The 12,194-nt window shown below is 41.8% G+C and overlaps 1 protein-coding gene across 1 annotated transcript in view; it reads left to right on the forward strand.

The window, feature by feature from the left end:
• Positions 1-7,216: 7,216 nt before the first annotated feature.
• The window catches only part of LOC139580854 (neurotrypsin-like), a 44,887-nt gene continuing 39,909 nt past the window's right edge, over positions 7,217-12,194 (forward strand). The window contains exon 1 of the mRNA XM_071409920.1: positions 7,217-7,548. Within this exon, the coding sequence (XP_071266021.1) occupies positions 7,411-7,548 (138 nt within the window). The 5' untranslated portion in view covers positions 7,217-7,410. The remainder of the gene's footprint in view (positions 7,549-12,194) is intronic.

Consider the following 12,194-nt stretch of genomic DNA (forward strand, 5'->3'; position numbering starts at 1 on the left):
CACAGTAACACTTTTGGATGAGTTAATACAATTATTTACTCGATGCGAGTGGGGAAAAAGCACACCAAAGTCAACATTAACCATTTGTATTTTTGTTGTCTGAAGAAATTGCTGTTACAATATGTTCTTGTTGCCATCTGATGCACATTCAAATGTCATAAAAAATCAACACTGCAAAGCGCTCGCTGTCCTCTGCCGTGCCCTGATTCTATTACTGCTGATGATACAGTATCTGGAAATGTGTATGTACAACCTGGCCCGTCTACTATTGCTAGCCCCAATTCTGACTTGTGCTCTCGTAAGAACCTGGGTTTTCTGCACATTAACACTAGAAGCTTATTACCTAAAATGTATCAATTGAATGTGTGGGTTCACAGCTCCAATCCAGATGTGTTGGTCATTACTGAGACATGGTTAAGAAAGAGTGTTCTGAACACTGATGTTAACCTTTCTGGTTATAACCTTTTTCGGCAAGACAGATCTTCCAAAGGTGGTGGAGTGGCAATCTTTACGAAGGAACACCTTTAGTTCAGTTGTCTACACCAATTCTGTCCCCCAAAAATTTGATTAGCTGGTTTTAAGCATTAAGCTTTCAAATAGCTCTTTGTTGACTGATGCATCATCCACCATCAGCACTAGCCTGTACCCTACCTGCCCTATGTTCTCTCCTGGCCCCTTACACTAAGTCTGAATTTTTCCTGCTAGGTGACCTAAACTGGGACTCCCTAAATCTCTCTCAGATTATTACCAAAAGGCTACTCTCTTTGATGTTATCCTCACAAATAATCCTGACAGGTATCAGTCTGATGTTTTCTGTAATGACCTTAGTGATCACTGTTTTACGGCCTGTGTTCGTAATGGCTGCTCAATTAAACGACCTGTCCTAATTTGTCATAGACACTTGCAGAAAATGAATGAGCAAGCCTTCCTTCATGACCTGGCCTCTGTAAATTCGTATAGACTCAGCTTGATCCCCTCTGTCGAAGACGCTTGGCTTTTAAAAATATTTTCAGTGGTATTGTTAATAAGCACTCCCCCATAAAGAAAAGAACATTTAAAAACAGCCCTTGGTTCGACCGTGATCTGTCAGAGTTATTCCACCTCAAGAACACCATTTGGTGAAAGGCTCGGCACACAAATACTCACGCTGACTGGATGTTGTTCAGGCAAATGATAGTCTAACCCCAAGAAGTTCTGGAAAACGGTGAAAGTACTGGAGAATAATCCCTCGTCCTCACAGCTGCCCATGTCCCTTAATGTTGATGATGATGTGGTTGTTACTGACAAGGAGCGTATGGCTGAGCTCTTTAATCACCACTTCATTAAGTCAGGGTTCCTATTTGACTCCGCCATGCCTCCTTGCCCATCCAACACTTCCAGCCCTTCTAACGTGACTAGCCCTGATGCTCCTCCCTCTTTTTACCCTGCCCCACTACACAGCTTCTGCCTGCAGGTAGTCACCGAGTTTGAGATGCTCCTTAAACTTGACCCCAAAAAGACATCTGGGTCAATCTGGTTTCCGCTCAGGTTATGGATGTGTCACTGCAACTTTAATTAGGGCTAGGCGGGACACCTGTCAAGAACTTCCGGTGAAATTGGAGGGCGCGCAATTCAAATAAATAATCATAACAATTATGGATATTAAACATTTAGGTACATACAAGTGTCTTATATCGGTTAAAAGCTTAAATTATTGTTAATCCAACTGCACTGTCCGATTTACAATAGGCTTTACAGCTAAAGCATTCCATGCGATTGTTTGAGGACGGCGCCCCACATCAACATATTTTTCCACCGGTACATGCTTCATAAAATCACAAATAGCGATTAAATATTCACTTACTTTTTGAAAATCTTCCTCTGATTTGCAATCCAAAGGGTCCCAGCTACAATATGTAGTGTCATTTTGTTAGATAAAATCCTTCTTTATATCCCAAAATATCAGTTTAGTTTGCGCCATCAATTTCAGTAATCCACTCGTTCAACATGCAGAGAAAGGAATCCAAAAAGCTACCGCTAAACTTTGTTAAAACAAGTCAAAATAACTTTCTATTTAATCCTCAGGTACCCTAAAATGTAATTAAACTATAATATTTCATACGGAAAGAAGTATGTTCAATAGGAAAATGATATTAGCAGGTGCGCATCCACTTTGTCGTGTGAGCACAGAATGATTTCCAACTCTGACACGGAACCCAAACCGGCTGCGCATGTGCACCATCGTGCATAACTTTATTTTGTCCCCCCACACCAAACGCGATCACGACACGCAGGTTAAAATATCAAATAATCTCTGAACCAATTACATTAATTTTGGGACAGGTCAAAAAGCATTAAACATTTATGGCAATTTGTCCTGGGATATAAACATTGAGTTATTATTTTACCTGAAATGCGCAAGGTCCTCTACTCCGACAATTAATCCACACATAAAATGGTCAACAGAACGTTTCTAGTCATCTCTCCTCCTTCCAGGCTTTTTCTTCTTTGAACTTATATGGTGATTGGCATCTAAACTTTCATAGTATTACCACAACGACCGACAACACAGTTCGTCTTTCAATCACCCACGTGGGTATAACCAATGAGGAGATGGCACGTGGGTATCTGCTTCTATAAAGCAATGAGGAGATGGGAGAGGCAGGACTTCCACTGCGATCTGCGTCACAAATAGAACTGACTTCTATTTTAGCCCTTGGCAACGCATATGCTCGTTGACGCGCGCGATCAGTGTGGGTGCAATAATTTAATTATATAGATTTCAAAATGTATTTTGTAATGCTCGCACACGCGACGCGAGCGATGTAGTCAGGGTATAACTCTGAGTCCCAGAACTAAAACTCATAATTCTTCCTCCTTTTGGAAGAAAAAACCCTGAAACCTTGAACAAAGACTGTTGACATCTAGTGGAAGCCATAGGAATTGCAATATGGGAGCTGGATTTGGATATGCCCCTATACTTTCCATTGTAAGAACATGGGCTTCCAAAAAAAAGAATTCCGGTTGTTTTTTCTTTGGATTTTCTCCTACCATATCTATTGTGTTATTACCAATTATATGCCTATCCTGGCTTCTGGGCCTGAGTAACAGGCAGTTTATTTTGGGCATGTCATTCAGACAGGAAGTGGAGAAAAATAGACCCTAGCCTTAAGGAGTTTAATGGTCCTAAATTATGTCACCACTGCCCTTGAGTCTAAGCAATGTTTTGCTGCTATTTTTATTGACTTGGCCAACGCTTTTGATACGGTAGACCATTCCATCCTTTTGGGTCAGCTAAGGAGTATTGGTGTCTCTGAGGGGTCTTTGGCCTGGTTTGATAACTACCTCTCTCAAAGAATACAATGTGTCAAGTCAGAACATCTGCTGTCTCAGCCACTGCCTGTCACCAAGGGAGCACCCCAAGGCACAATCCTAGGCCCCACGCTCTTCTCAATTTACATCAACAACATAGCTCATGGAGTAGGACGCTCTCTCATACATTGATATGTAGATGATACAGTCTTGTACTCAGCTGGCCTATTGTGTGTTAAACGCTCTACAACAAAGCTTTCTTAGTGTCCAAGCTTTCTCTGCCCTTAATCTTGTTCTGAACACCTCCAAAACAAAGGTCAGGTGGTTTGGTACATTCAACACCCGTTCTGCCAGTCACATTCAGCTAAAGGCCCCCAAAGCACACACATCCCTGGGTCACTCCTCTTTTCAGTTGGTTGCAGCTATTGACTGGAACAAGCTGCAAAAAACACTCAAACTGGACAGTTTTATCTTCATCTCTACATTCAAAGACTCAACCATGGACACTTACTGACACTTGTGGCTGCTTCGAGTGATGTGTTGTTATCTCTACCTTTTTGCCTGGGCCAAACAATGTTTGTGCTGCTAGCATGTTGTGCTGCTGCCATGTTGTTGTCATGTTGTGTTGCTACCAAGCTGTGTTGTTGTCTTACGTCTCTCATTGTGTAGTGTTGTGGTGTCTCTCTTGTCAACATGTCTTTTAATCCCCGTCCCCGAAAGAGGCCATTTGCCTCTTGGTAGGCCGTCATTGTAAATAAGAACTTGTTCTTAAACTGACTTCCTAGTTAAATAAAAACACAAATAAACGAGAAGTAATAAAAAAAAGATGGCACTTCTAAAAGCCTATTTCACACCATAGCCTGCTCAATTTTCAATATAAAATGTATTTCATTTTGATTTCGGCACAAATGAAAATGTGGCACTGACTCACCAATGGATTGATGTTTCAGCATTGTCTCAATGAAGAGTTTGGCGTTCGAATAGCCATGTGTGACATGCACACGTGGTTACAAGCCTGCTAGAGTTAGCGGCAGGCAGACGAGCAATATCCACAGTCGCAATACGGATTAAGCCTGAGCTGTAATGTGAAGCTAACTGAAGCTGTTTAGTTTAAGAAAACCCTGAGGAGATATAGCTTGCTTCTTAGGATACCCCTCTGGTCAATGGCAACCTTAATCAAGCAAGACACACTTGAGATTTATCAAGTAAGACACACTTGACATCCTCGCACCGACGTTGTGCTTTGTTGTCTTGCGGTTACAATCACTCTTACAAACATACAAATCTAATTTGTACTGAAGTGATAACTGTAAGGATTGCCACAACAAGGATTACCACACTACACCAGATCATCACTGGCAAATTAATGTGTGTGTGATCACGACATAAGTGAAAGAACTTGAATTCCATTCCTAACCTCAATATGGCGCCGCCCAGTACTCGTAGAAAAAATCTTTCTGAGGAGAACTATGTTACTGCTGAAACCTTATGAGAGACCCTTGCCCAACAAAATACTATGAAGAAATGCTCAACAGACAGGAGGCCAACTTCCAATCTTTTATGCAGATTCTGCAAACAACCAGATTGATGTGCTAGTCAGCAAACTACAAGACCTAAAGACCAGTTTGCAAACTCCCAAAAAGCCATTCATGAGCTAAAAACAACGGTGAAAAAGCTAAATTACAATGAAACTCAAGTTCAGTCGTGTCTCGACACCTGAAAGGTGTCCACGACATGTCTGACTGCCTTGAGAGACGTTACATGGAGAATCAAAGCAGGCGCAACAATATTGTAATGGAGTGAATCGTGTCTGATCACGTGGCTGAAACATGGGCTGACACCGAGCGCAAAGTGCGGGAGATGTTTACAAGCAATCTGAAGCTGGACTCAAAAACCATTGAAATTGAACATGCATAGAGGAATGGAAAATTCCGATGGAAGGCTGAAAGACCACTGCTGGTGACGGTCAAACTGCTGAGGTTCAAGGACAAGCAGCTAATCCTCTCCGTGGCCAGAACATTCCTGAAAAACACATCCGTACACATCAACAAGGACTTCTCCGACAGACTTCATAAGAAGAGAGTAGAGCTGCTCCCTGCTATGAGGGAGGCCAGCTGTCATCAGCGCGGATCGCCTTGATGTGAGGCCCGGGAATGATGAGGAATCACAGAGAGTGGCGAGATCATGGATCCCCATCTCAACAGTGTTCATGGAAACATGACTCTGTATTCTGACGGTCTATCTCATTGTCAGTGATTGTATCAGTCACTTCATTTCATCATAACTGATATCTACAACATTAACTCTTGATCGTGTCTGACAAATCGCTACTGATTTCTTCCCATTAATGATGTGATTTATAATTAATGTTTCTACAATCTATGTTTATTGAACCATTTTCCATCTTCTCAATGAGGACGAGCTTGGTATAGCAATGTCTGAAACGCTGTAACGGCAGCCTTCCCTCTCTTCATGAGAAGAGAAGGTGTAGCAGGGATCGGACCAAGACGCAGCGTAGCTCGTGTTCAACATGATTTTTAATTACGAAAATACTGAACACTAAACAAATACAAAATAACAAATGTGGCTTACCGATACAGCACTATCTGGTGCAGAGAAAACACAGAGACAGGAAACAACCACCCACAAATCTCCAACACAAAACAAGCCACCTATATATGATTCTCAATCAGGGACAACGATTGACAGCTGCCTCTGATTGAGAACCATATTAGGCCGAACACAGAAACAGACAAACTAGACACACAACATAGAATGCCCACCCAGCTCACGTCCTGACCAACACTAAAACAAGCACAACACACAAGAACTATGGTCAGAACGTGACAAACGCCTAGCTGGAATATAAATTACACCAAATGCTACACATTCCATTGACCAATTTAAGATTGATTTGATAAGAGAAAATGACTCCCATAGAAATACTTTTCGATCTGGAAGTGATCCTGACATAAATCGTTTTTCTGGAATAAAGCAGTCTTTTGTCTAACTGTAAGTATTATCTTGAGAAAAATGTAATTGCTGACATCAACCAGAAAAATATATTTTGACAGACTGCCTCATCTCTTTTGCATATAAATGCCTCCATTTTTAAATAATCTTATCCTTGAATTATCTAGCATTATTTACAGTTTTTAAATTCTTGGAATTACAGAGACATGGTTGGAAAAACAGCCCCAGATCATTATTCCTCCTCCACAAAATTCTACAGTTGACACTATGCATTGGGGCAAGTAGCATTCTCCTAGTATCCTCCAAAACCATATTTGTCCGTCGGGCTGCCAGATGGTGAAGCGTGCTTCAACACTCCAGAGAACGCGTTTCCACTGCTCCAGAAACCAATGGCGGTGAGCTTTACACCACTCCAGCCAACGGCTTGGCATTGCGCATGGTGATCTTAGGCTTGTGTGTGGCTGCTTGGCCGTGGAAACCCATTTCATGAAGCTCCTCATTCAAACAGTTCTTCTGCTGAAGTTGCTTCCAGAGCCAGTTTGGAACTCGGTAGTGAGTGTTGCAACCGAGGACAGACAATGTTTACTCGCTATGAGCTTCAGCACTTGGCGATCCCGTTCTGTGAGCTTATGTGGCCTACCACTTCACAGCTGAGCCGTTGTTGCTCCTAGATGTTTCCACTTCACAATAACAACACTTACAGTTGACCAGGGCAGCTCTAGCAGGGCAGAAATTTGAACTGACTTGTTGAAAAGGTGGCATCCTATGAGAGTGCCACGTTGAAAGCGACTGAGCTCTTCTACTGCCAATGTATGTCTATGGATATTGCATGGCTGTGGGCTCGATTTTATACACTTGTCAGCAACGGTTGTGGCTGAATGCTGAATCCACTCATTTGAATAGGTGTCCACATACTTTTGTATATATAGTGTAGATCCCAACCTAAAGCGGTTTTCCTTCCCTCAAGGCACAGGGGTGGTGTGTATGTGTTTGTTTCTGTTCAGTAGAAGAGATGTGTGTGTTCTTCCATCACATCGAGAGAGATAGAGAACGCGCTAGCAAGAGGGAGAGAGAGCGAACGAGCCAGAGACAGAGCTCTCTTGGCATCCTCTGTCGAGTCCGTGCGCGGCAGAGAATAGCGGTCTTATGGGACAGAGATGGGAGAGGTGTATCGTTTCTTTATCAGCCTATGACACTGACACAGCGGCCAGGATGGATCTAACCACCCGGAAAATGATGCTTCTGATCGGTCTCAGCTGCCTCTGGCTCCAAGTGCTTTCAAAGGTAAGCTACTATGATCACTTGCTGTATGTGTTTAGTGGCTATAATTGCGTTCATTTTCAAGGTGCTCCCTATTTTCTCACCATTTCATGGCCAGCATGCAGTCTATGTTTACTCTTGCGGTTATCTTGGGCCGGGTCGAACTTACAACACTGATTTAATCTAAATGAAATGAACCTGGAGAAATAGCTTACGTTAAATAAAGCAACAATGCTCCTTTTTCTTTTCAAGGTGCGCCCCATTTTTTCTCCACCGACATAAGGCTAGGTGCTACACACTAAAAACAAATGGTTTTATATAGGGCCAAGTAAAGGTCCTTTGCTTATAACCATAACAAAACCCTTTTGGTTCTATATGGAACCTTTTTTGAAGGTTCTATAAAGCTCTGGAACAGCTGGGTGTCTAATTGACAACTTCTGACTTAGTCAACCATTCTCAATCGGTCCAAAATATTCTAATGAGTCACCACCCCTACATGTTAATTATCACCAAAAGGGTAAATAACCCTTTTTGTACTGCAAATAACCATTGAAGGGCTTAAAGGGTTGTTTGGGTCAGTATGGTTCCATATATAACCAGCACCGTTCCCAAAGAACCCTTGAGGAACCCTGATTTTTCAATGTGTAGCCTACATGTTATCATGGTTGGAATCACAGACCTCACTATAATGGAACATCGTATACGTTTATTAGCGTTTTTTAATGATTTTTTTATTTCAACAATACTTTATTTTAGCCTATAGCTCGGCTACGTTAAGGGGTAGAGACTAATTGTGCTGGACAAAGCAGTTTGAATGTAGGTACACGCATTCCTTATTGGCGCACGCACACACACACACACACACACACACACACACACACACACACACGGTTCCCTCCTAACGGGCTACCACAGGAACCAGCCCCTGCTTTTTCGCCCGGGTGATGAACGGTAACACCACGCGCTATTGCCCTTTGTCGCAGCAATTCAATCAACCTCCCTCAGCCTTCCAACAGCGCATCTACATCATTTGCATCTACAATATGCATGATGTTGGGTTGTGGCCTGTTTATATTATAGTCATAAAGCCTTAATGAGACGCAATGTAGCCCTATTGCCTATAGGATAGGCTTAACTGTTGGGCCATATGCGAGGTTATCCTTTCATGCAGATCATTCAGAGTGGGTATTATATTACTGTGGAATGGCTCTCTCAACGTGCATCTTTTAAATAAGGAGATTGGATGGAAATGGGGGGGGTGATGTGAGGTGGATTGTTGTTAGAATGTATACTACAAGGGTTATTTGGGAAGGGCGGGTGATGGTTCTGACTATTTGAGCCCTTCAATGGTTCTTTGCCGTTAAGTAAAGTGTTCTTTGCTCTTTTAGCGATAATTAAAATGTATGGGGTGCATTAGAATATTTTGGGGCGTGGTTTGCGCGCAGCTCTTTTTGTGCAACCGAGAGTGCGTGTCTTTACAGTTGATATCATGTGTTGAGTTACGCGAATTTACGTTTAATAAGACTATGGCCAGTGACAGTTTCATGTATTGCCTTGTGTCAACTGAGAACAGTTGACTGAATCAGTGGTTCTCAAGTCTCTCCTCAGGGACCCACCGCTGTTGTACAATTAGCACATCTATCTCAATTTGTCAATTAAAACAATAATAACCCTTTAGGAATTTTTATAGTATAATATGGCTAACCAAGATTAAAAGAATTTATGGTTCTTCAAAAGGATTGAAAAATAAACTTTGAGATTAACAAAAAATCTTTATAGAATAATTATCCATAGAGATTATATAATGAACCATCAGAAAGGGTTCTCTTTATCCCCAAAAAGGGTTGTAACCATAGCAAAACTTTTTTTGGGGTGCTATATATAACCTTTTATAAATGGTTATTTATATAATCTTAGGAAAGGGTTCTTTATAGCACCATAAATCCTATAGTCCACAAGCTGTCATTGTATACGAATTTGTTCTTAATTGACTTACCTGGATAAATAATGGTAAACAAATATTCCACTTAGAACCAAATGAGCTTGGTCCTTTATAGACCTTCAAAAAAAGGTTACACATAAAGCACCAAAAAGGGATCTGCTTAGCAAACCCTTTATTTAACTAGGCAAGTCAGTTAGGAACAAATTCTTATTTACAATGATGGCCTATGACCAACTGCCTTGGTTGACTGCAGAACAACAGATTTTTTACCATGTAAGCTCGGGGATTTAATCTAGCAACCTTTCAGTTACTAGGCTAACGCTCTAACCACTAGAATACCTGCCACCCCAGGTAGACTAATTCTCCTAACCTGCGATGTTAATTCTGCTAACCTGCTACGAAAAGTAACTTTAGTCCGTAGCTGTATACCATAGTCAAAACCTGTGTGGTGTGTATAGGCCATGGGTGAAGCCATGTTTCATCCAGACCAGGGACATTAGAAGTAGATCACATCAGAGGCCAGATCAGCTGTGTAAACCATATGTTACAAGACACTGATTATTTGTCAATATTGTAGATTGCAATTCTCTCTAATCATCAATGCTGAGGAATTATAAACCCCTTTGGTTCCTCAAACCCTATGAGGCATATATCAATTAAATGGTCCATCAATTAATCAGTGAATTCATCTATTTTAACTTTTAATTTTTTTCTCTGAATAAATCAGAAGGTTTGTAATGTATTATTTATGAAACCATGTAGATACGTGAGTGTTGCGTGTCGTGGTAATGCAACAGAGCTGGTTTGGTGAATCGTGAATCATGTGAACACACCCATGTGAAGAGAAACCTTGCCCTGAGACCTGAAGACTGGTTAATTCCCAGAGCTATTACTTGAGCTCAGTGGGCTTGGCTGACAGTCTTGTGGTGCATATCTCTGTGTGTGTGTCTGTACCGGTTCTGTGACCCCGTCTCTGTGTGGCTGTGCAGTCACCTGTGCTATGCAGATTGAAGGCTACCAGTATGTTCCAATACCAACACAATTTTACCGTTTAGAATGCATGCTCAATATACGGATTCATTCAAAGTGGTGTGCTAGTGTGGATATTGGAACAGATCGAGCTGTGGTGCGGTAACATCTGAATGCTTCTATATCAGTATGATAACCGTGACATTGATATGAGTGGAGATATCAGCATGTTAGATTTTCATCAGAGACTCCTGTTCACTGTGTAATATGATTAACCAGAGCAATGCCAAAGGACCCAGGACTGACTTTGGGGAAACTCTGTGCGAAATGACTAAAAGCTTAATGTAAATCTGTGTGTGTCAGAGGCAAAGCCTTGCCCAGGCCCTGCCAGATTGAATACTGGCCAGCCCAATCAGGCTGGCTTAAAATCTATAAAAAATATTATCTCCTGACTAATTAAAAATGTTGAAAAATGAGGTAGAAGGTTCCTGGGATCTAATTGGTTATATAGCAACCATATGGTAGCCCTAGGGTAACCACATTTAAAATACCCAAATGCGGGACAACAGGATGATTTTGCGGGACATTTACGGGACAATGTAGCCTACATGAGTCTAATTGGTGTAGTGCTAATTTCTAAGGTGCTGGAGTGCAATACACATTTAAATTATGTTTGTTTGTACCGACAGATGTAGCCTATTGAAATTCATTATAGAATATGCATAAAATGCATCCTCCAATTGAAACGTCTGCCTATGCCCACATAGAACTATATTTTTAATACCCTCAAACACCAAGTTAGGCATACCTAATTTCAAAATAGGCCATGGCATCATCACTGTCCATCATGAATGATAATTCTTCATATTCAAACCATATATCCTGATCCTGCGTTTATTGTAGCTGGGGATTTTAACAAAGCAAATTTGAGAACAAGGCTACCTAAATTCCATCAGCTGTAGTACTGTAGTACTCATGCTGGAAAAACTCTGTATCACTGCTACTCTAACTGCATACAAGGCCCTCCCCCACCCCCCTTTTGGCAAATCTGATCACGACTCCATTTTGCTCCTCCCGTCTTATAGGCAGAAACTCAAACAGGATGTATCCGTGTTAAGAACATTTCAATGCTGGTCTGACCAATCGGAATCCACACTTTAAGATTGTTTTGATCACGTGGACTGGGACATGTTCCGGTTAGCCTCAGAGAATAATATCGACGTATACGGTGATTCAGTGAGTGAGTTTATAAGGAAGTGCATAGGAGATGTTGTTCCCACTGTGACTATTAAAATCTACACAAACCAGAAACCGTGGATAGATGGCAGCATTCGCGCAAAGCTGAAAGCGCGCACCACCGCATTTAGCTTCCGGCGCCGAAAAGAGATGGCCGCCTCGCTTCGCGTTCCTTGGAAAATATGCAGTATTTTGTTTTTTTACGTGTTATTTCTTACATCGGTACCCCAGGTAATCTTAGGTTTCATTACATACAGTCGGGAGGAACTACTGAATATACGATTAACGTCAACTCATCATCGTTCCTACCAGGAATATGACTTTCCCGAAACGGATCCAGTGTTTTGCCTTCCACCCAATACAATGGATCTGATCCCAGCCGGCGACCCTGTGCGACGCCGAAAAAGGGGCAAACGAGGCGGTCTCGTGGTCAGGCTTCGGAGACGGGCACATCGCGCTCCACTCCCTAGCATACTACTCGCCAATGTCCAGTCTCTTGACAACAAGGTTGATGAAATCCGAG

This window comes from Salvelinus alpinus, chromosome 7, assembly GCF_045679555.1.
Source record: "Salvelinus alpinus chromosome 7, SLU_Salpinus.1, whole genome shotgun sequence".
Taxonomy (NCBI): Eukaryota; Metazoa; Chordata; class Actinopteri; order Salmoniformes; family Salmonidae; genus Salvelinus; species Salvelinus alpinus.